The sequence below is a fragment of the Lepus europaeus genome, chromosome 9 (assembly GCF_033115175.1).
Source record: "Lepus europaeus isolate LE1 chromosome 9, mLepTim1.pri, whole genome shotgun sequence".
NCBI lineage: Eukaryota > Metazoa > Chordata > Mammalia > Lagomorpha > Leporidae > Lepus > Lepus europaeus.
The window spans coordinates 80,143,992-80,170,373 of NC_084835.1; the positions used below are offsets into that span (position 1 = coordinate 80,143,992).

Sequence of the window (26,382 nt, forward strand, 5' to 3'; positions counted from 1 at the left end):
ACTGTTCATAACCCTTGCCTATATTCTCACTAGAGTCTTATTGCTTTTCATTTGTTAAATTTCTTACTTCGTGAAACAATAAATCTTACTGTAAAGGAAATTTAAAATGCTATCTCAAAAAATGAAAGGAAAGGGGGGAGAAATATCATTATATTCTTGGATTTGTATTTATAAAGTATTTGAAACTGTTAAAAATGAATTTTTAAAAAATCTTAACATATTTTTCTTTAAACTGAATGAAAGGCTGAGAGATGAACCAGGACTTGAGGGAGAGACAGTAATGTCCAATAGAGTGGGAAAGGAGGAAGCACAATCTGTGAACTTTGTTCCAGTATCTGGATCAGGTATACCCATAGCCCCTTCTACTCTGCATTTTATCATTTTGTGACGAGAAATTTCCTTTCGTGCTTAGCCCTGTCACTTGCAGCAAGCCCTGAATTTTTATATCAAGAAAATTGCTGGAGCTGGGGCTGGCAGTGTGGTATAGTGAGCTAAGCTTCTGCTTGAGCACCGGCATCCTATATGGTCACCAGTTCATGTCCCAGCTGCTCCATTTCTGATCCAGCTCTCTGCTATGGGCCAGGAAAGCAGTAGATGTTGGCCCAAGTTCCTGGGCCCCTGCACCTGCTTGGGAGACCAGGAAGAAGCTCCTGGCTCCTGGCATTGGATCAGATCAGATCAGATCAGCTCAGGCCATTGCAGTCATTTGGGAAGTGAACCAGTGGATGGAAGACCTTTCTCTCTGTCTCTCCCTCTCTCTGTCTGTAACTCTACCTTACAAATAAATAAATAAATAATTTTAATAAAAATTTTTATTTTTTTCTCTTTATGTTGATAATTCATACAACTAAGAATAATGAAGTAATTCAACTGCATTATATTTTTAACTAATAACTCAAATATACCTGAGGTAATAAAAAAATTCTAACCTGGACTTATAACTTTTCTATAATCTTGAAACATTTTCTAGATACTTACATGTTGTTTCTTGAAAAAAAAAAAAAATCCCAATTGCTATTTAACATTTATTAAAAGAAACAGACTTAAAACAACTGAATGTGGTGAAGTGTTATGTTCAAATGCATTTGTTAAGATTTTCTAAGTATCCAAAGATACTTAAAAAAGGTAACAAGAATTTAAAAGCCTGTCTTTTAAAGTAAGAACAGAAAGATTACCCAGGTTATACTGGACAAAGTCACATGCACTCACCTCAGTACTTTGTTAATTTTTTTTCCTGACTTGAAATTTTAGTAATGTCAGGTCTGCATTTTTTAAATGCTTATTTATTTATTTTCATCAACTTGAAAGGCAGAGTGATGGAGAGAGTGTGGGAGTCAGATCTTCTATCCATTGGCTCATTCCCCAGATGCTTGCTACAGCTAAGTATGAACCAGGCAGAAGCCAGAACCTGGAATTCCAGCCAGGTCTCCCCCATGGGCAGCAGAAGCCTAAGCACTTGGGCCATCTTCCAGTGTCCTCCGGGAAGCCTTATTTGGAAGCTAGATTGGAAGCAGAATAGCCAGGACTCAAACCAGCACTCCAATATGGGATATGGGCATTGCAAGCAGCAGTTTAACCTGCTGTGCCATGATACCCACATACAGCCCTTTTTAAATGTCTTATTCTTGCTGATATTCTTAACAAAAATAAAAAATAAAAAAACTGAACTATAATAACTTCTGAGACAAGATTAGCAATACAGCACAAATTCTCAAGCACAGAGAAGACTAACAGAAGTGGCACTGCTATATAATCTTCCTTGTCCTCATTCACCAACACTTATCCTTAATGCAATTGTCTGATTAACAAGTTGGTGCTTCTTAGAAACAAACTGGTCTTAGAACTCTATGTTTTCTATACTCTATGTTTTCTATATGCCCTATCTTCCATGAAAGATGAACTTGACTAGGACATAGGACACATATTTCCTTTTCTAGCATTACTTGCATTCTAGTCATACTCTTAGGATTCTACATACTGTTCATGAAAAAATCTTTCCTGAGTTTAGAGTATATAGGGTGTTCAAGAGACAGCAAACCTAGTTACCATGGAATCAATACCTCCAAAGGGTAACTAAGTTAGAGACCAAAAGCCAGACAGTAGATATATATCAACATACCACAGATGCAGCATTTTTAACTTTCTAAGCACATCCCAGAAGCAATATACCCTATAATTTAAGGAGGTAAATACAAGCAGCTGTTTCTGTTTCCAATGATATTACCATTCTTGCAAATGAGACCATTCACAAAAATGGACAAAGATGCAGGGGAAAGATAACAATTTCAATAACAGACAAGTGGATCATTGCTACCAGGGCATATAATTTTCTTAGGAAGCAAAAGAAACACATGTTAATACTTTTGTCACTTTTTGAATAGTTAACTTTTTTAAGCAAAGACAAATAGTGAGATAACGTGCTTCATTTGCACTTGCACTTACTATGGAAGAAGGGCTGTGAAAAATGAGTTATGATTTTTAATGCTTTTCCACTTTAGAGACTTAGAAATTATAAAATAATTTTAAAGGTTTTCAAATTTAATATGAATCAAGTCTACATATTTCTTACTTTCCACAGGTTCCAAAAACAGGAATTCAATCTTGAAATGGTTAAAAGTCATAGTATTTTTACCTGAAATTTAGGGGGATTTTTAAACATTTTTATTTCTTTGTACCTTTAAAATACCATACATTTAAAACACTGGCATGTGTTGGTTAGTACAGACCTGTAAAAATGCAATTATATTAATGAAAATTTATATTAACTAAATTTTAAAAATGAGGATTTTTACTCCCTAGTACTCCACACTACTAGATCAAAAGCTCCTTAAATGGCAAGATCATATAGATTTCATGGTGTATGCTTAGTACCTGGTACAGTCTCTGAAATACACAGGTAATTATTCAAATCACATCCCTACCTAAATTTATAGTAAACCACAATCTCATTTGTTCCAACTACTCTTAGCCTCTAACCAAGGTCTCTCCTATAATGCTTATAGGGACAATTGGGGCTGGAGATATCTCTTTAAATCAATAAAGATCCCTTCAACTTAACTGCTTCCAGAGTCAAGAGACAGAAAGTCAAGCTGTAAACCTAAGATCAAAATTAAAGTTCAGATCTATCCAAATCTTATGTGTTTAACTAATGTAATATATTACCTCAGAACAAAATTTATTGAGCTTTTAGGACTAATATTAGATCTCAACGCTTCTCGGCCTTTTGGCTAAGATCAAGTGTAGGACTAATATTAGATCTTAAAAAAATTGACCAGTGACACACATTATGAAATATTTTAGTTATTCATTTTAAATAAAATGTACTCACCTGTCCTGCTTTACTAAACCGATGACCTGCCAATATCATATGAAATGCATATTTTCTAACCATGGGACTCTTCATGTTTATAAAGCAATGTGCTGCCTGTTCCAAAAGAAGTGCACTTCGAAGATCAGAATCCTATTGAATGTTGAGAAGGAAACAAGGTTAGTTTCAGAAAATCGAAAGTTAAAAACTTAACTTGTGACAAAACATTTACTTTCTTAACATATAGCAAATCCAATGTGTAACTTATGAGGACAAAGAACAAGGGGCAATCTTGATTCTTCCTTCCAATAAGCACAAGCTTCTACAAAGTCTTCAAAAAATTATCATGCAATATTTTATTTTATAAAATTTAAATGTCTGGTTATCATATGAGCCATGTAACAAATCTCTGAAGAACTGCAATTCTTTATCAAATGAAAAAATAAAAGCATTACAAAACTCAGACTTGAACACACGTACACCACTTACATACAAAACGGGAAACACAAAGCACAGAAAAAAGATACTTTCTTTTGTAAATTTATCTGTGACCTCTCATATTTCTACCCATCCAAGAAAAAAAGGCAAGATAAAACAGAATGTGCACAAGTTATGAAATAACCTAATCTACTACTTTACTTTCTGTAAAGTTTTACTGTATTTAAAGGAATCTTCAATTTTTGCTATAATTCAGGAGGGCCAAAATGACTGTTAAGTGATTACTTTTTCACTTGCTATTAATATATTAGTAAGCAGTACAACATTTTCAAATCCATTTCCACTCCAAATAATCCTTACAACCAAACATCTATGAAAACCACATACTACATTTACACTGTCATCTGTTAAAATAACCTTTGAATTGAAAGAGTCATCATCAGTTTACAAATAATTGAGAAAGTACTAAAAATTGTTGATTAAGTATCAACAACATTTTCACCAAAACTTTCTCTAGGATTTCAGCTATTCTTGGCTGAACTTACCATGCCCTTCCATGTGTTCTGCTGCCATTATTTTCCCCAGGAAAAGTTGAAAACAGAAAACATTGACTTTAAATGCAGTAATTTCAACAGATTATAGTTACGTAAAAAAGTGTTCATAAGACCAATTTAAGGGCTACACATTTCTGAGGAAATCATCTAGAGAGCACTTATTAAAAATGGTAGTTATTGATTTTATGTATATAAAGAGAATTGAAAATGAATCTTGATGTGAATGGAGGGGAGAGCGAGTGGGAAAGGGGAGGGTTGCGGGTGGGAGGGAAGTTATGGGGGGGGGGGAGCCACTGTAATCCATAAGCTGTACTTTGGAAATTTATATTCATTAAAAAAAAAAAAAGGTAGTTATTATATCATTTCAATCCTTATTGACAAAAAAACTTAATCATCAGATTTGTCAGGTAACTAATAATCCAAAGCTAGTAAGCAGAAAAATCAAGAATGTATAATTAATGAGTAATTCTTAACCAAGGGTATATATCAGAATTATTTGGGGGATTTTGGGAGCTTACTTTTTTTTATTTAGGAATTTTTTTTTTCCTTTTAAAAAGTCATTAAACCTTTTTTTTTTTTTTTTTTTTTTAAAGAATAAATGAAGAAGGGCCAGCATTGTAGCATAACAGGTTAAGCTGTGGCACCAACAACCCATATGGCCCAAGTTCTTAGACCCAGGTGAGAGACCAGTGGAAGCTCCTGGCTTCTGCCTGGCTCAGCTCCAGCCATTGTGGTCATTTGGCAAGTGAACCAGCAGATGGAAGATCTCTCTAACTCTGCCTTTCAAATAAATAAAATAAATCTTAAAAAAAAAAAAGAATAAATGAAGAAAAGGTGAGCCTCTCTGACAGAGCTAACTCTTGTGAGTATTTTGGTATTTCACATGTTACTTCTCACTCTCCTTCTCCCTTCATGTGTCTATGTGCATGTTTATGACGATGCCTAATACCTAAGATTTTTAAAAAATACAGTACTTTTTTTTACACATAAGTGGTATCAGAGTACCTTGTTTTCACTTAATATCATGGGTTTCTTTGAAGACATCCAAATCCTTCATTTCTTTTAAAAGTACATTGAATTCCAACGCATAAATGCACCATAATTTATTAATACAGTCCTCAGTTGACTAAGTATGGCTTCATACTTGTTACTATAAAAAATTTATGGAAACATTTTTGAGTAACCATTCAAATATTTTCGTTAAATTGCTGGAAGCAGAATCCCTGAGTTAATGAGAGCTACGCATATACTTCAAATTCTAATTAATACAGCCAAATTGCTACCAAAAATAGCACTAATACATACTCTCATCAACAGAGAAAGAATGCATGTTTTCCACTCTACTCAGAAAAAAGGCTTTTAAAATTTTTTTACATAACTAATAAAAGAAAAATGATACCTTGTTATTTAACAAACATTTATTTAACAGTATAGCTGATATGTTTAGGGGCCTTTGTATTTTAGCTATGAATTGCCTGTTAATACCATTTTGTAAATGAATTTTTGTGACTTCTTGGTTTCTAAGGGCTTTTTGTATATTTGATATCAGTCCTTTGTCACACATTTTACAAAAAGTATTTCTCAGTTTTGACAGGAAATAGTTTATTCTTTTATAGTCAATCATGCTATGTTAACCTTTTTCAAGGCTTCGAGAAAATGTATCAAAGAAAGAATATTTTTATTCATAGATTTTTAAAAGTACATTTTCTTCTAGTATTATATTGGCTTCATATATATGTATATATGTTTAATATATATATACACATATACATATATATATACACACATATATATATATGTTTAAATTATACTGGTTTCACTTTTTTTTTTTTTTTTTGACAGGCAGAGTGGATAGTGAGAGAGAGACAGAAAGGTCTTCCTTTTTGCCGTTGGTTCACCCTCCAATGGCCGCTGCGGCCGGCGCATCTCGCTGATCCGAAGCCAGGAGCCAGGTGCATCTCCTGGTCTCCCATGCGGGTGCAGGGCCCAAGCACTTGGGCCATCCTCCACTGCCTTCCCGGGCCATAGCAGAGAGCTGGCCTGGAAGAGGGGCAACCGGGATAGAATCCGGTGCCCCAACCAGGACTAGAACCCGGTGTGCCGGCGCCGCAAGGCGGAGGATTAGCCTGTTAAGCCACGGCGCCGGCCTGGTTTCACTTTTTGTTACAGTTTAGTCATTATAATATATTATCACATAATAAAGTAGGAATCCAATCAAAAAAACTGATTAGATGTCACAATATCATTTAGTGAATACCAAAGCCTCACCACTGATTTTAAATAATACCTTAATTATATGCAGTATTAAAATTCCCATCCTATTCCATTAACCCTGTCTATTATCACTGCAAATGCTTTTAATCTCTGTAGCCTTATATTTTAATAGCTAGAACAAGTCACTCTAACTAGCTTTTCAATCTGAGAATTTCTTCAGGCCTCATCAAGTTTTATAGTTCTTTTTAAGTCCTACAAATTTCTTAAGTTTATTGACACAAGCATACACAAACACACATTAGACACATGTATGTTTCTCAATTGTCTATGCAAACTGCAAAACTTGGATGGGCAGCGATCCTGGTCACTCTAATTAAAATAATGAAAGCAGAGGGCTGGTATTGTGGCATAATGGGTAGAGCTGCCACCTGCGATGCTAGCATCCTATATGGGTACCAGTTCGTGTCCCAGCTGCTCTACTTCCAACCCAGCTATCTGTTAATGGCCTGGGAAAATTGGCAGCAGATGGCCCAAGTGCTTGGGCCTCTGCTACACAAATGGGAGAGTTGGAAGAAGCTCCTCATTCCTGGCTTCAACCTGGCCCAACCCCAGCCACTGTGGCCATCTGAGGAATGAACCAGTGGATGGAAGATCTCTCTCTCTCCCTCTCTCTGTAACTCTTTCAAGTAAATAAATAAATCTCGAAAGTAATAAGAATAAGGAAAATGCCCTTGGTATCTTTGATGGTTCATAAATAATTCTAATGGAAAATCCAGTTGAGACCAGCACAATAAACAGTCTTCTCAAATTTAACACTCAAAAGGGCTGAACAATTCAAGAGCGACCTGGAAGTGCAGGGCTTGTATTAACAGATGAAACAAAATTTTGACTCTTGCAGGCAGCAGACTGTTAGATAAACAATCAGTTTGCAGAGCTAAATGCACAGCTGTCATATTTCACTGTGATTTTATCATCATTAGACCTTATCTCTTATACTAACACCCAAAACGTTAAAAGCAGTGTTTTGAGGGGGATAAAATGATTCTGGGGGAAAAAAAAAAAAAAAAAAAAAACTGTCATCAGTAGTGATAGTATAAAAATGAAAGTATTTTACAAAGTAGTGGTTTTATTCAGAAATCAGAAACTTTAAAGGAATGAAATTTTACTAAGAGTTAGTTCATACTTATGATAGACAAATCTATTATATATGCTGTTTGAGGAACTAAGAAAATAAAAAATCTAGGGGCTGGTGCTGTGGCATAGTGGATAAAGCCACCACCTGTGGAACCTGCATCCCATATGGGTGCCAGTTCAAGGCCTGGCTGTTCCAATTCCAATCCAGCTCCCTGCTATGGCCTGGAAAAGCAGCAGAAGATAGCCCAAGTCCCTGGGCCCCCGCATCCATGTGGGACACCTGGAAGAAGCTCCTGGTTCCTGGCTTCAGCTCTGGCCGTTGGGGCCATTTGGGGAATGAACCAGCAGATCGAAGACTTTTCTCTCACTCTGCCTCTGCCTCTCTGTAACTCTGTCTTTCAAATAAATAAATCTTTTTAAAAATAAAACAAAAATAAAAAATCTGTGACAACATTTCAGCATGAATTCCTATCTAAAAATCTGCCCACAACCAGGGAAGGCAGCAGAGCATGGCCCATGTGAGCTCCTGCACCCTTGTGGGAGACCCAGAAGCAGCTCCTGGTTCCTGGCTTCAGGTAGGCCCAGCTCCAGACATTGCAGTCATTTGGTGAGTGAACCAGTGGATGGAAGATATCCCTGCCTCTCTTCTCTCTTTCTCTTTCTCTAACTCTGCCTTTCAAATAAATAAATAAATCTTTAAAAAAAAAAAAAATCTGTGATACCATTACAGCAAAAACTCTTGCTCACAACCAGGGCAACAACTTAAAGTGAGAATATGTAGTAAGAGAAAAAAATCATCTAAGGTAGAGGCCTTGTTGTGGCTTGAACATGGCTTTCATGTGTTGGAAACTTAATCACCATGGCAACAGTGGGGAGGATTAGTTATCATGAGAAGAGATTTCTTTATAAAGCTAGTTCTACCCTCTAATGTCCTGTTCTGCCTTTCCACCTTCCACAGGGGATAACACAGTATGAGGCTTTCACCAGATGCCAGTGCTATGATCTTGGGGTTCCCCAGTCTCCAGAACTGTGAGCCAAATAAATCTCTATTCTTTATAAGTCACCCAGTCTGTCCCATTCCATTATAGCAACAAAAAATGGACAAAGACAGAACTTAATTACCATTTCCATAAAAAACACAGTTACTAAAGTGAATTAAATTTCAAACAAAACAGTTTATCAATTTTAAGACTTTTTCTTTGTATGACTGTGTAGTTAACAGGAAAAGTGTTATCAGTGGATCAATTTCCCATAGGACTAATTGCTCCCACGCTGAAGAAACATATAGAAAATTGCTATCAATATCCCTTAACACTGATATGTCATCTTTTACACCAGTTACAGAAGCAAAGCCTTATGAGTTCAAAATAGGTATTCAACATGAACATAAGACACAAGTAGCACTGTCTTTAGAACCAAATTCAAACATGCTCCACTATGTGTTAATAAATCTGACATGTCTAATTAACAGGGTTTCCTGTCATTCTGACAGTCCCACAGTGTTAAACAAAATCCACTTGCATATAAATTTGTAGTCTCAAAACTAAAGCCAAATACACTTTTTCACCAGGCCTCATAGCTGTCTTTTGCTACAACAGTATTGACAAAAATGTAGGAAACACAATTCATGAATGTCAGAGTATGTAGTTTGGCTCTCTAACCTCAAGACAGTGTACTTTCCTTATCATACAGACTTTATAGTTCACAAAATATATACAATAAACAAATTACTGGTTAAGATTTAACATAATTTCAGATATATTATGTCTAGCAATCTTTGTTTTCAAGTTATACTAAAAAAATAAAAAAGTAAGAATGGTATAGCAAAAAAGACCTTTGAGAAAAACCATTTCTGAGGAAATGCACTACTACCTGACCCAACCCCTCCATTCAAGGCCAATAAATGTAGTATATTTTCTAGACTTTCAAGACAAAATAAACCATCCAGATTTGGAAAATAAGGGTGAAGGAAAAAAAAAAAAAAAAAGAAGAATGACAGAAAACAGTAAGGTTATAACGCCAACAAAAGATCTGCTCCAAAATTCTGAAGACAGAATGGCAATTACAAGTATTTAAGCAAGAAAAACAAAAAGAAATTTTATTCAAGCTTTTGAGTCATAAATTCTTTTTACATTTCACTTAAAGTTCCCAAATTGAAAAACACAGCAACACACTGAAACCCAAGATCAAATTATTTATTATAACAGAAAATATCAATATACTGAAGAGCCCACACTCAGCTCTACCAAGTAGTTTATTATCTAATATCTGTTCACATTTATTGGTCAGTACACATGCAACATCAATTATTAAATATTTTAAAATCACCCATGAACCTAACTAGTTATATCTTACAGAAATATTTTTAGAAGAATTAATGGCTTAATTCAACAAATATCTGTAGAGTATCTACCACTGGTGAAGTCCAGCATTAGGCACTAAGGAATAAAAAATGTAACAGGCAACACTGTCTCCTGCCCTCAAGGAGCTAACAACTTAAACATAATTTCCAATGTAATATAACAAGTCAGACTTCACTACATTACATGGAAAGCAGAACAGACACACTTAGGATGATGCAGAGTATAAAGAAAGACCATCTGAAGGCCATGACTGATAGCAGGACTAATAAATTTGGTGTGTCAATTAGATGAATCAAGAGGAAAAAGGTCATAGTTCAGGAGAAAGACATTGAGGACTTGAACAGTAACAGGAGGAGTTTTTAAAAACAAAGAGAAGTACACTAGCAGGACAGGAGAATATAGGAGCATCTCAAGCAGTCTCTGCCTTGAGCAAATAAAAGCTACCACAGATAACATAATTAAAAATATCACTTGATATCAAGTAAGAAATTTTCAGTCCACTGATATGTTAATTTAAGGGGAGGGGATGAGTGGGGATAGGAGTATGACATAGTAGTTAAGATGCTGTTTCAGATGCCCATATCCTGAATCAGAGTGCTTGGGTTCAAAATCCCATCTTGGTTTCCAAAGCAAGCTTCCTATCTGGGAGGCAGCAGGTGACAGCTCAAGTACTTGGATCCCCGCCACCCACATGGGAGACCTGGACTTGAGTTCTGTCTCTTGGCTTCAGTCTCCCACTTCTGGTCATTATGAGTATTTGAGGAGTAAACCAGAAGATAGGAGATTTTTGTCTCTCTGCTTTTCAAATCAGTAAATTAAACAAATAAAAATTCAAAATAAATAAAATTCACAATAAAAATTCAAAATATAAAGAAATCTTGGAAACATTCAAGTACATAAGCTAAAAGACAGTTGGCCAAACAAATGTAAAGTTCAAAGAGACATCAGGATTAGAGACAGATTTAAAATAAAAATCATGACTATGAACAAAATCTTTCAAATAATGTATAAGGTACAGTAGTGGTTCAAGATTTAAAACTCTAAGGTAATGTAACACTTTAAAACACTTTTTAAAGGGAAAACAAAAGATTTTTTTTATTTTGTTCCTTTGTTAATGAATATTTATCTTAAAAAACATATCCTGGAGCTGGCGCTATGGCATAGCAGGTAAAGCCGCTGCCTGAAATGCCGACATCCCACATGGACCCTGGTTCGATACCTGGCTGTTGCACTTCCGATCCTGCTCTCTGCTACGACCTGGGAAAGCAGTAGAAGATGGCCCAAGCCCTGAACCCACGTGGGAGACCTGGAAGAAGCTCCTGGCTCCTGGCTTCAATTCAGTATAGCTCTGGCCGTTGAGGCCATTTGGAGAGTGAACCAGAGAATGGAAGACTTGTCTCCCTCTCTCTCTGCCTCGCTGTAACTCAGCCTTTCAAATAAATAAATAGATCTTTTTTAAAAAAAATATCCTAGGGAATGGGTGTTTGGCTTATTGACAACTATGTATCACATGGGGTGCCTGGAGACAATCCCCCACTCTAGTTCCTGACTCTAGCTTCCCACCAATGCAGACTCTGAGAGGCAATGGTCATGGATCAAGTAATTGGGTTCCCACCACCCACAAGGGAAACCTGGATTATGTTGACTGAGCCACTGAAGGCATCTGAGGAGTGAACCAGAAGAGAGGAGCTTGCTCATCAGCTTTCTCTCTCTCTCCACACACACACACACACACACCCACCTTTAACCATAATTATGATGGAATTACTACCATGTTTTACATGCCTATGGTCAATGCAACTCAATAACGTCTCTTGTAAAACCTTCCATAGAAATAATGAAAGGATTATCTTTTCTTCCTTTTGAAATATTCATGATATACTACTGGTAACTTTTTAAAATGTTCACAAAGTTCATACTAAAAATCAGATTAAAAATTCTTCAGAGATAACTTTTTATATTAGAACTGATGCTTATGCATTTGTTTTAAATACTGTTTTGCATAGGACAGAATGTTACTAAGTCATGCCCAATACAATCTGTGGTTAATAAAAACAAAATATAGACTTAAAATATGTCAATTACTTCAACTTATAAAAAGTTACATTTAAAATTAATTCAACAAATAACTCAAACAACCATGTTATAAATTCTCAAAGAGATTACCCTACAAATTTTGCTTTGTCCATCCTCTCAAAAGAAAGCTATACTTTTAAATTAATGAACAATGTCAAAGAAGGCAATTTCAGTACCTCACTAGTCAACCGTATTAGGAGAGCTGCAGCTTCTGAGTACTTGCTTTGACTTTTTAAAATTTCAGCACTAAGCAATACGCATCTTTCGGCCAATACCATATTCCTAAATAAAAAAGAAAAATGCAATCAACACTATAATAGCTTGTCACATCCAAAGTTACCACATGTTCAGCAACATTCCAAATGTAATTTAAGTACAAAGAAGTCTATGTCTTTGTTTTCCTCTTACCAACGATATTAGAAAGAAAATCTTCAAAGAATCTTCAAGGAGTTCTCAAACCCATCTAAGCATTTTACCATTAAATAATGGTAAATAATGGCAGTAAGAATACAATGTGAAGACAAATTTACTGTATAAAAAACTCAAGAATTCAACTAGTATCCTGAATCAGCAGCTAGTTACCATAAAAACAGCTTTGAAATGATTTGTTTCTCCTTCTTCATTCCAAACTCTGATTATGTATGTTTCATTTTGCTGGCCATTTTTAGGAATATTGATACATATTCCTTATGGCAGTATTACTGAGATGTCTCAGTTGGGGATGACATAAGGTCAATCTTGTCTGATCGATTCTTCATGAAATTTTTTTGTAAAAGTATACAATATTTTTTCCCACAGACTACTACATAAGAAATCTAGAATTATTCATTCTTGAAAAGCAAAAAAAAAAAAAAAAAAAAAAAAAAAAAAAAAAAACCAAAACACTCTTACTGTAAAATTACAAAAGAAGATCTTTTTGTTCCAAAAAAGTAGCAGCAGTTTTTCTCCTTTTACTTTCTAATCCCTGTATCATAATATAACTTGGTTTTAAAATTAACAACCAAGGCTTACTAACTTGTTGAACTCATTGTAAAAGACCATTCAAAGATATTTAAAAAATATAATTTACTACTCTCAAAAATTTCTGTAGTAAGGGCATACATTTGGCCCAGTGGTTTGCCTAGCAGTCAAGATGCCTGCATTACGTATCAACGAGTGCCTGGGTTTGATACCACCTTCTCCTGACTCTGGGAAATAGCAATGATGGTTCAAATAATTTGATTCCTGCTACCCATGTGGTAGACCTGAATTGAGTTCTTGGCTCAAACTTGGGCCTTGCCCTAGTTCCAGCTGTTACAGGTATTAGGGAGAGAACCAGCAGATGGGAGGGCTATCTAATTAGTAATTTCAAAGCTACCATAGTTATCTGTCACAAACTTTCTACAAATCATGTTCTTTCTTTCTTTCTTTTTTTTTTTTTAATTTTTGACAGGCAGAGTGGACAGTGAGAGAGAGACAGAGAGAAAGGTCTTCCTTTTGCCGTTGGTTCACCCTCCAATGGCCACCGCGGTAGCGCGCTGCGGCCGGCGCACCGCGCTGATCCGATGGCAGGAGCCAGGTGCTTATCCTGGTCTCCCATGGGGTGCAAGGCCCAAGGACTTGGGCCATCCTCCACTGCCTTCCCGGGCCATAGCAGAGAGCTGGCCTGGAAGAGGGGCAACCGGGACAGGATCGGTGCCCTGACCGGGACTAGAACCCGGTGTGCCGGCGCCGCAAGGCGGAGGATTAGCCTAGTGAGCCGCAGCGCCGGCCCAAATCATGTTTTTTCTTAAAAGGTTAGCACTCATGAATATCTAAGACAGGCTTGCTTTTTTTTTATTAAATGTTTATTAATTTTCATGTATTGAAAGGCAGAGTGAGAGCAAATGCTCCAGTGCAGCAGATTAAAGCGACAGCCTGCAGAGCCAGCATCCCATACAGGTACCAGTTCAAATCCTGGCTGCTCCACTTCCGATCCAGTTCCCTGATAATGCACCTGGGAAAGCAGCAGAAAATGGCCCAGGTCCCTGTGGCCCTGCACCCTCATGGGAGACCCGGCAGAAGTTTCTGGCTCCTGGCTTCAGCCTTGCCCAGCCCTAGCCATTGTGGCCATTTGGGAAGTGAACCAGCAGACAGGAAGATCTGGGAAATATATCCTGGAAAGCATCAGAAGATAGCCCAAGTCCTTGGACCCCTGCACCCACATAGGAGACACAGAGGAAGATCCTGGCTCAGGCTTGGCTGTTGCAGCTATTTGGAGAGTGAACAGTGAATGGAAGACTTCTCTCTGTATCTCTCTGTATCTCTCTCTCTCTTTCTCTAACTCCGACTTTCAAATAAATAAATCTTTTAAAAAAGTTATCTATTAGGCACAGTGGAAATACTGAAGATACAAGTATTCTAGGACATAATCCCCATCTTAAAAGCAGAAAGTGATACAATTAAAAAGTGGAGCGCCGGCGCCGTGGCTTAACAGGCTAATCCTCCGCCTTGCGGTGCCGGCACACCGGGTTCTAGTCCCGGTTGGGGTGCCGGATTCTATCCCGGTTGCCCCTCTTCCAGGCCAGCTCTCTGCTATGGCCCGGGAAGGCAGTGGAGGATGGCCCAAGTGCTTGGGCCCTGCACCCACATGGGAGACCAGGAGAAGCACCTGGCTCCTGGCTTCGGATCAGCGAGATGCGCTGGCCGCAGCGGCCATTGGAGGGTGAACCAACGGCAAAAAAGGAAGACCTTTCTCTCTGTCTCTCTCTCTCACTATCCACTATGCCTGTCAAAAAAAAAAAGTGGAGCATGGCATTCCATTAAGGGAAAATACACTTCAACTTGTCTCTGACTATGTAAACCTGATTTGAAGGTTAAGGCATGAAGAACAAAACACTACGTGTATTTAGTAACTACATAAAATTTACCTCTAGATGGATAGAATATATTAGTCACCTACTTGCAGATATCTCTGTACGTCTGAATTGCTGTATCCATATAATGAGCAGGGTATGGCCTGGGTGCTCCTGGCTGAAGAAAAGCTGACACTGCTGCCATTTCCTAAAGGAATAAACATAACGTTTACTAACCCAAAAGGAAAAACAGTCTTTGGCATTCTGCAAACCTAAAAATTAGAGTTAAGTTTACTAGAGTTTCTTACTGTATTCACATATGAAATACTTAGAGCCTAATGCAAACTCAAAAAAAAAAAAAAAAACAGGTGTGTCTGTGCTTATTTTCTTAAAATTTTTAGTCAAATTCCAAAGATTTAAATTCAGTATTTAAATGAGATTTCCAAAACTTAGTAAGTGGGCTTGTATATATACTACCAAGCAAGTGTAGCATGAGATTTCTGCTCTACCACTTCACTATTTTTCCCTAGCATATAGGAGCAGAGAATAGACTAATGATAAAAGAGCAAACTAAAGTCTACCTTGGGAGTAGATAGTTAGCCTTGGTTAAGACACCTGCATCCCACACTGGAGTGTCTGGATTTGATTCACTGCTCTGTCTCCTAACTCCAGCTTCCTGCTAATGCAGATCCTGGGAAGCAGAGTGATGGCTGAATTAATTTGGTTTCTGCCATTCGTGTTGGAGACCTGGATTATATTCTAACTCCCAGCTTTAGCCCTAGCACAATCTACAACATTGTACGTATTCAGGGAGTGAAGCAGCAGATGAGAGGTGTTTTTCTGTATCTATCTGTGTTTCTCTGCTTCTCAAATAACTAAATTTTAAAAGTACAACTCTTGGGGCTGGCACTGTGGTGTAGCAGGTGAAGTCAACGCCTGCAACACTAGCATCCCATATGGACACCGGTTCATGTTCCATATGCTCTACTTCCAATCCAACTCTCTGATAATGGTCTGGAAAAAGCAGCAAAAGATGATCTGGAAAAAGTGTTTGGACTGGACCAAGCGGGATTTACCCCTGGTATGTAGCGATGGTTCAACAGTCACAAATCAATCAATGTGCTATATCACATTAACAAACTGAAGAACAAAAACCCTATGATTATCTCAATGGATGCAGAGAAAGCATTTGACAAAATATAACACCCTTTCATGATGAAAACTCTAAGCAAATTGGGTATAGAAGGAACATTACTCAACATAAGGCAATTTATGAAAAATTCACGGCCAGCATCATAGTGCACGGGGAAAAGTTTGAAGCATTCTCACTGAGATCCAGAACCAGACAAGAATACCCACTCTTACCACTGCTATTCAATATAGTCCTGAAAGTATTAGCCAGAGCCATTACGCAAGAAAAAGAAAATAAAGGGATTCAAATCCAGAAAGAGGAAGTCAAACTATCCCTATTTGCAGATGACATGATTCTATATAAAGGGGATCTAAAAGACTCCACTAAGAGACTATTGGAACTCATAGAAGAGTTTGGTAAAGTAGCAGGATATAAAGTCAATACACAAAAATCAACAGCCTTTGTATACAGACAATGCCATGGCTGAGACTGAATTTCTAAGATCAATCTCACTCATAATAGCTCCAAAAAAAAAAAAAAAAAATCAAATGCCTTGGAATAAATTTAACCAAGGATGTCAAAGATCTCTATGATGAGAATTATAAAACATTAAAGAAAGAAGAAGATATAAAGAAATGGAAAAATTTTCCATGTTCATGGATTGGAAGGATCAATATCATCAAAATGTCCATTCTCCTGAAAGAAATTTACAGATTCAATGCGATACCAATCAAAATACCAGAAATTCTTTTCAGATCTAGAAAAAATGATGCTGAAGTTCATATAGAAACACAGGAGATCTCAGATAGCTAAAGCAATTTTACACAACAAAAACAAAGCCAGAGGTATCACAATACCAGATTTCAAGACATACTACAAGGCAGTTATAATCAAAACAGCCTGGTACTGGTACAGAAACAGATGGATAGACCAATAGAATAGAATATAATCACCAGAAATTAATCCAAGCATCTACAATCAACTTATATTTGACCAAGGAGCTAAAACCAATCCCTGGAGCAAGGACAATCTCTTCAAAAAATAGTGCTGGGAAAACTGGATTGCCACATGCATAAGTACGAAGCAAGACATCTACCTTACACCTTACACAAAAATCCACTCAAAATGGATTAAAAATCTAAATCTATGACACGACACCATCAAATTATTAGAGAACATAGGCGAAACCCTGTAAGACATTGGCACAGGCAAAGAGTTCTTGGAAAAGACCCCAAAGGCCCAGGCAGTCAAAGCCAAAATTAATAAATGAGATTACATCAAACTGAGAAGTTTCTGCGCTGAAAAAGAAAAACTCAGGAAAGTGAAGAGGCAACTGACAGATTGGGAGAAATTATTTGCAAACTATGCAATAAAGGATATCACTCATGTCTGTCCCTCTCTCTCTGAAATTCTTTCAAATAAATACATCTTTAAAAAAATTCTTTCTAATTGTAGCATCAAAAATATGAAAACAGTACACAACAGGTTGTACTATGAATATATTCTGCTAATTACACTCTAGTTTATATCCTATATCACATAAAAAAGTATGGTGATTATTTCTTAGGCCTATTATTACTAACAAAATTTACTTCATTTTTAAAAAAATCATTCTGTTGTCAATGCCCAGGACTTTAGCTAATGTTTCAAATAAAATAAAACTGTTAAAAAAATTAGAAATGAAAGTTAAAATGCAGGTTTGATTTCTCTTAGTAAAATACCCTACTACATTCATCCTTTGCTCTTAAATAATCTAAATGTTAATAAAAACTCACCTAGAAATAAACTGGAAACTTTCATAAACTGGAGGAAGAAGCACTAATAACACACATTTAAGGGCAATCAATTTATTTCTTTGTAACATTTTTTAAACCAGGGAAAAAAGCAAGAAATTTAAATTTTCTAAAAACCTGCTTATGATTAAAATCTTTAACTTGACAGATTTAAGTTCCATGACAAGAACCATACCTGCCCTCAGCAGTGTCTGCTCCAAAATTTACTGACTGAAAAAAATACATTAAAATCCATGTGATAAGTCTACAGCTCTGAAACATTTTTTAAAACTAGTTCATATTTTAAAAGAAACTAGTTTATCTTTTAACCACTATACATAGCAGTTCTAAACTGCACAAAAATATTTAATGTATATTAAATATATGGTATACTATGTTGTATATTGTAGTGTATATATAAAAATATATGTACTATAATATGAACTATATATACTGCACTTATGTACACCATAAAAATGTACTAATAAGACATTCTGTAGGAGAAATATGGGCCAAATTTTAAGTGACCTTTCAATTTAATTCTGCAGTAAATATGAAATCAATATTACATCAAAAAACTAGCATAATCGCTACAGATACAAGTGAGGACATTATAATGATCACCTCAAGTTATTGTATTTTTTTTACTTTTTAAATATTTATATATTTATTTGAAAGGCAGAGTTATGGGGGGGGAGGGTACACAGAAAGAGATCTTCCATCCACTGGTTCACTCCCCAAACGGCCACAGCTGGGCTGATCCAAAGCCAGGAGCGTCTTCCAGGTATCTCATGTGGGTACAGGAGCCCAGGGACTTGGGCCATCTTCCACTGCATTCTCAGATGCATTAGCAGGGCGCCACATTGGAAGTGGAGCAGCCAGGACTCAAACCAGCACCCATATACACCCATTACACCTCAGCACCAGCCCCACTGTATCATCTTTGAAAAGCAACCATTATATTATTTCTTATATTCTATAATAATGGATTGATACATTTTCAAAGATTTTCAGTAAGAATTAGAGAAATCTATATACTGTTCAGTTAATTATGATAGATTAAACTGCAAAAAATATCTGCTAAAGAATTTCTACTACTGCTTTTGCTATAACATATATTTTGCATGTGTGACTACCATAACTCATTATCTTCTACAATTTTCATCTAAAAAGAACATGTAACATATTCTACTGCAACACAATTTTACTTTACTGATTAGCTAATAGGTAAATGGCAAATAAGTGATATTAGTATTAATGAAATTTGTATTCATTCATACACAATTTTTCTTAGGTAAGAGGTTCAAAAAAAGTAATATAAGGGGCAGGTGTTTGGTAGAGCAATTAAGTCACCACATGGGACACCTATATCCCATATAGGAGTTCCTGGTTCAATTCCTAGCTATTCTATTCCCAATACACTTTCTTGCTGATGTACAAACCAGGAGAGAGAAGATGATAGCTCAAGTACTTGGGTTCTTGCCACTGAGACCTGGATTGCATGCTGTGCTTCTGGCTTTCGTCTGGCCCAGTCCTGGCTGTTGTATGCATTTGGGGAATGAACCCGAGGATGGAAGATGGCTATCCATGCATGCATTTCTCTTTTAAATAAAATTTAAAAAAATTTTTTTTAATTTATTATCATAGAATTATAACCTTCAGCAGGAATAGGAATGCCCTAAAGTCGGCAGAAATACAGGCAAGACAAGGAATGACAATGAGCCATAGTAGAAGCCGCTGCCTGTGGTGCCGGCATCCCACATGGGCACCAGTTTGAGTCCTGGTTGCTCCACTTCTGTTCCAGTTCCCTGCAAATGCATTAGCAAGAAGCTGCAGTCAGGAGCTGGAGCAAGGTATCAAACCTATGTACCTCCAGTATGGGGCAAAGATGTCTTAACCACTAGGCTAAAGACTCACACTGGTAAAGAGGCTTTTATTTGCATGTGAAGAGGCATAGAATTTACTGTGTATTCATGGTCTTATGAATACATGGTTTTCCGCTGGGAAAGCAGCAGAAGATGGCCCAAGTCCTTGAGTCCCTCTACCCTCATGGGAGACTTGGAAGAAGCTCCTGGCTCCTGGCTTTGGATCAGCCCAGATTCGTATATTTGGGGAGAGAACCAGTGGATGGAAGATCTCTTTCTCTCTCTGTGTCTCTCTAACTCTGCCTTTCAAATAAATTAATTAATTTTAAAAGAAGAGATACTGGAAGGATCCTTTCAGTATCATTTAAAGAAAACAAAAATTGAATGCCTATACTTTGTTCCACACACACATCCTCTCCAGAGACGGACATCCCAGCCTTGCATAGCTGTGGACTCCAGGCAGGCTATACTTTCTTCCATGTTCAACTTCATGACAGCTCCACCAGAAGATGCTTTCTCTATCCACACCTCCAGCCAGGATTTATTTACAAAATGGTTTCATGTATTTTTTTATATTCTCTGAGATAACCTTCAACCATGCTAAGCCACCTGTCTAGTTTATATAGCACATCTGGATAGCATTTAATGTTTTTGTTTGTTCTCTGGTTACACAGATCAGTAAGTTTCAAGAGGACTGTCCCTATTCTATTTTTCTCAGAGGCTTATTATTCTTAAGGCAGCTTCTAAAGACTATAATGCTTATCGGGTGCACACATATCATTATAGTAAATGCACCTTTATTTTCCAGAGCTAAACAATTTTCTGTGATACAATGGTTACCTCTACTTAAACAGTTTAAATGTGGTATATATATATTAGATAGAATTTAAGAATGAAAAAGCTTTCAGCACCAGAAAAATCTTAGAATTCTTATCATACCTTTATAAAATTTTTACTTAAACATTTGATTTGCAGGACAATATATAAATTTTTATAATTATAAATTTATACCCATGTTCAAGTATTAATGAAATAACAAATATTTTTAATTCATAATAGGTTACATTATGAATACAATAAATGATCAGAAAATATTTAGCCAAGGAAAAATCACTTAACTTTTCAAACATTTCTAATCATGAACACAATGTATTTTCAGTTCCTGAGCAAGGTTTCTAGAAAGATAGCTTTTTTTTCATTAAAAACTTATAGAAATAAAAAGCAATACTAATACAATCGTGTTATCTTACCTTTAAATTTTAAGTTATCTAATTTTATATATGAGGGTTCTTTCATTTAAAAAAAATGAAGATAAAATTTAACTATTTTAGTGTAAAATATTTTGAAATCCACACATTGTACTTTTTTAAAGATTTATTAAATTTATTTGAAAGACAGAGTTATAGAGAGAGGTAGAGACAGAGAGAGAGGTCCTCCATCTGCTGGTTCACTCCCCAGATGGCCACAATGGCCAGAGCTGCACCGATCCAAGACAGGAGCCAGGAGCTTCTTCTGGGTCTACCAGGAGGGTGCAGAGGCTCAAGGACTTGGGCCACCTTCCATTGCAATCCCAGGCCATAGCAGAGAACTGGATCGGAAGAGGAGTAGCCAGGACTAGAACCAGCACCGATATGGGATGCTGGCGCTTCAGGCCAGGGCTTTAACACACTGCACTACAGTGCCGGCCCCATGCATACTATTTTAAAAACACTATTCACTGTCAACTTTTTCAATACCCTTGCATACATGTATTTCAAAATTTTTGCACTAAATACTTCTTTCAAATCTAATTTCCATAAACTTTTTGAAGTAATTTCATATATACAATATTAAAATGCAAAACAGACGCCAATTATTACTGTCTACATAATTAGCAGTGAATGGAGGTATTTAGAGCTCTTATACACTTTTGTCTTCACACTTTTATTGATAAGCTTATACGCTTTTGACAAGATTAAACAGTGTCAGTTCTACTCTTCTCTATAATACACACAGATTACATGTATATCTCTAACAACTTTTTAGAACATTGAAAGGCTATTAAGGCCACAAATATATAAAAAATTCTTCTAAAACACCTGGGATTGTATATCAATTACAAAAACTAACATAATCAATGCTTACTATTAGCTATTATATATATATTTTTTCAGACTTTAAATGGCTGATACTTCATCTACTTCTATGCCAATAAGACTCAAATTCTACCACTGAGAAACCTGAAGCTTAGATTTAGTCAATAATTTGCCTAAGATGACAGTCTGTGTTACATGACATGTTCTCAACCTTCATATTGTCTTATATCAAACAACTTAAAAACATTTTCAAGGTTTAAAAGCACCTTATACTTTTTTTTAAAGTACCTTTATACTGTGTATTAAAATGAAATTCAGGGGCTGGTGCTGTGGCATAGCGAGTAAAGCTGCTATCTCCAGTGCCGGCATCCCATATGGGCACCGGTTCAAGTTCTGGCTGCTCCACTTCCGATCCAGCTAGGCCATATCCGATGCTATCCGCATCCGATCCAAGTCCCAGAGCCCCTGCACCTGCGTGGGAGACCCGGAAGAAGCTCCTGGCTGCTTGCTTTGGATCAGCACAGCTCCAGCCAATGCGGCCAACTGGGGAGTGAACCAGCAGATCGAAGACCTCTCTCTCTTTCTCTCTCTCCTTTTCTCTCTCTCTGTAATGCTTTCAAATAAAATAAATAAATCTTTAAAAAAAGGAAATTCAAATTGAATTTTGAAAGTGATACAAAAATTAGAACGTACGAACCAAAACTAAGAAACCAACTTCCGGCCAGCGCCGTGGCTTAAGGCTAATCCTCTGCCTTGCGGCACCGCCACACCAGGTTCTGGTTTCAGTTGGGGCGCCGGATTCTGTCCCGGTTGCCCCTTTTCCAGGCCAGCTCTCTGCTATGGCCCGGGAAGGCAGTGGAGGATGGCCCAAGTGCTTGGGCCCTACACCCACATGGGAGACCAGGAGAAGCACCTGGCTCCTGGCTTCAGATCAGCATGATGCGCCAGCTGTAGCGGCCATTGGAGGGTGAACCAACGGCAAAAAGGAAGACCTTTCTCTCTGTCTCTCTCTCTCACTATCCACTCTGTCAAAAAAAAAAAAAAAAAAGTTTAAAAAAAAAAAAGAAACCAACTTCCACAGAGCCAACATTTAGTGCAGTTGATAAGATGCAGTTGGGGCACCTGCATCCGGTATCAGAGTGACTGGGTTCAAGTCCTGTCTCCACTCCCGATTCCAGCTTCCTGCTAATGTACCTCCTGGAATGCAATGGTAATGACTCAAGTAATTGGGTCCCTGCCATCAACACAGGAGACCTGAATTGAGTTTCCAGCTCCCAGGCATGTGGGGAGTGAACCAGCAGATGGGTACTCTCTCTCTCTGTTTCTCTTCTGTATCTCTGCATCTCAAATAAATAATTTTCAAAAACTCAGCCTCATATATGATTATCTTAAACACACTAGTTTAAGTTAGCACAAATGAATCCAAAAATCTCTAAGACATTGTATGCTCTTTGAGTATAATTCTATTCTAGGGATGCTGTTTGCCTGTAGGAGAAATTTCTAAACTATATACAGTAGCAAAAATAAGGAATTATAATACTACAGAATACCAACCAAGGCACCAGCTGCATAAAGCATTGCTTGATCATTAAGAAAATCCTTCTTTGCAGTATGATAGCAACTGTAAGCCAAATCATAATGCTGCACCAAAAAACATAAGTCAGCCATCTTCCTGATTTGAAGCTCTGGTGCTTCTGGTGGATACCTGAAAACACAAAATAATTAAAAAGACAATTTACTGAAGCCAGCAAATTGTGGCGGGTTAAGCTGCTGCCTGAGATGCTGGCATCCCATATCAAATGCTGGTTCAAGTCTCAGCTGCTGCACTTCTAATCCAGCTCTCTGCTAACGTGCTTTAGGAAAGCAGTGGAAGATGGCCCAAGTACTTGGGCCCCTGCCACCGACATGGGAGACCCAGATGGATTCCCAGGTTCCTGGCTTCTGCGACCATCTGTGGAGTGACCCAGCAGATGGAAGATTTTCCCTTCCATTTCTTCCTCTCTGTCACTCTTTCAAATAATAAAAATAAAGCTTAAAAAGAAATGCATAGTTCATGACTTCCCACAGCACTAAATATAAAATACATAATAAGCTGCTCAACTGTCCAGAAAGTGATCACAACTAATTGTTTTATAGGAATTCTAAATCCAAGAAGGTCATTTTTCAAAATTATTTGAACAGAAAAGTTATTGTATGTATTTGGGAACTTCTTAACAGAAGGCAAGCATTCTCTCTATGGTAAATTATGAAGCAAACGGTTAATTCCAAGTGATATACTTTCATATTCAAACAGGAAAAATCCAAAGTCAATTATTTTACTTTTCCTTAAAGTAGGATTTTGTATGAAACAAAATCTGCTAAATATATACATGTCTTAAAATAATTAGAGTCCAATATTTTACATATAGAAGAGTTATTAATGAATACCTAATCTAACTGCACCTTTTCTACAAATAGGGAAACTGAAAAGTGACTTTCCCAGTTATCTTGTTTATTTTTAGATGTCCAATTGCCAGTTTTTAATAACTAATAATATATTATTTTAAAATATTAATGAGTAATTTACTTATAGACACTGTTCCTATCTATTTGAGTTTTGACCATGAAACCAAGAAAGTAAAAAGATAATTATTTTTTGCAGGACATCACATAGATGTCAGACAGACATACAGATGTTTAGACAGAATTAAACACAGGAAAAATAAAAATATTTTACTCACAGCAATCCAGACGTGTTTTTCAGTTCATTGATGCTCTTTTCTGGAACCTTATTGCCACTAAACCATTTTTTAGTTGCAGAAAAGAGAGATCGACTCAAACCTTTTCTTGATATTAGCTAAGAAAAAGATTACATACATTGACAAAGATGAAAAACTTTTCTTTTATATAAAAAATTATATAAATTATATAAAAAATGTCACCATAAAGCTTTAAAAATGAGGAAATATTCAATTTAATTACACAGACTAAAGAAAACTATTTAATATGCTGGAAAAATCCTAGTGAAAATAAGTAAGTTGCTTTTGAAGTTGAACAGTTTCATTATTGATAATAATTGCAGTTAAGTCCTGATATTGATCTAACAAAAATAAAAAAACTGCAAATATTTTAAGTAATTTATACTACCACGTCCTTTACTTTTAAAAAATTTTTGAGAGGCATATTGTGATGAACAGAGAGACTGAGAGCTCCTATCTTTTGGTCAACTCCCCAAATGCCCATAATGTCTTGGCTGACTGAATGCCAAGAACTCAATTCAGGTCTCCCAAGTGGGTGACAGGAACTCTAGTTACCCGAGCCGTCACCTCCATCACTGCTGCCTTCCAGAGGCTCCTTTGGCAGGAACCTAGAGCCAAGAGCCAGAGCTGGGAACTGATAAGGGACTTGAGCATCTTAATAGGTACCTTATAAAGCTAAACACTCCCTATACAACTACATTCTTAATCTACTACTTACTTAAATTTAAAAAATAATGATCCAAGAGCAAGAATTTGGCCTAGTAAGATAGCCACATCTCATTACCACAATATCTGCCTTCAGCTCCCAATTCTGGTTTTATAAAGACTCTGGGAGGTAATGATAATGACTCAAGTGGTTGGGTTCCTACCACCTCCATGAAAGATCTGGATTGAGTTCCCAGCTCCCAGGTTGGTCCTGTTGGGGGCATCTGGAGAGTAGACCAAGAAATGGGAACTCTCTTTTTGACTCTCTCCCTCCCTCTCTGCCTATCAAATACATAATAAAAAGTGAATAATAATGATGATGATGATGATCCAAAAACTTAATTCTTACCTGATCATTTAATTGCCGAATTGTTTTCTCTATATGTGGTAAAAGGCCTCGAAATGTGAACTCTTGGATAAACTGTCGAATTCTATCATGATCAGTAAGTGTCAAACATGCACCATGAATTATTCCAGTATTTGCTTTCTTTGTTTCATGTAATGATGAAGCAGATTTTACATGATCTGGACCATCAATGATGTTAGAAGGGTCACTGGATGGGTCCAACTGAAGTGGGTGAGCTCTAAAGTTATTTGGTAAGCCGTCTACTGAAAAACAGATCTTTCTTTTAATTTTTAGAATACAACAGAAAATTGTGATACTATCACCACACGGCTAAAGAAAAAAAGTTGGAATCCTTTATTTTTCTTAAAAGCTTAGAAATCTAAGACACAATAACATCAACATTTTTCCCTACAAAATTATAGTGCTTGAGTTAATACTTATTAAAGGTAACAGAAATGTTTAAATTTATGTAATCAGAAAATGAAGAAAAGTAGTTTTTAAATAAATTACTTTTAAATAGAACAACTAAGCCATAAGTAAATTTATAACCAAAAAATTCAGGTATCATCAACAAAATTATAATTTAAAATACAGAAACAAAGTTCTGAAAATCATGCAAACTTGAGAAATAATGAATGCTATGTATTACAACCTCCTTTGCTTTCTAGCTTTTTTAAAAAGAAACTTGATACATTACTCTTAGAAAAAACCTAAATACCAAAATAATCAAATTCAAATGACTCAATAAAATCTTCAGAAGAAAAGCTAACCTTCCCATTACGTTTCTGTTATGAAAATCACCTACATCTTTTATCTAAAAAGGTTAGCATGCTTTGACAACAGTGTATAT

The 26,382-nt window shown here is 36.5% G+C and overlaps 1 protein-coding gene across 3 annotated transcripts in view; it reads right to left on the minus strand.

The window, feature by feature from the left end:
* Positions 1–26,382, minus strand: part of TRAPPC8 (trafficking protein particle complex subunit 8) — a 121,448-nt gene that overhangs the window by 67,410 nt on the left and 27,656 nt on the right. For 2 of the 3 annotated variants that reach the window (XM_062201508.1, XM_062201510.1), the window contains 6 exons: positions 25,536–25,795; positions 24,464–24,579; positions 23,298–23,448; positions 15,007–15,107; positions 12,263–12,368; positions 3,329–3,460 (listed from right to left, as the gene is read on the minus strand). In XM_062201508.1, coding sequence (XP_062057492.1) covers positions 3,329–3,460; positions 12,263–12,368; positions 15,007–15,107; positions 23,298–23,448; positions 24,464–24,579; positions 25,536–25,795 — 866 coding nt within the window. The remainder of the gene's footprint in view (positions 1–3,328; positions 3,461–12,262; positions 12,369–15,006; positions 15,108–23,297; positions 23,449–24,463; positions 24,580–25,535; positions 25,796–26,382) is intronic. The other variant, XM_062201509.1, reaches the window with a different exon arrangement.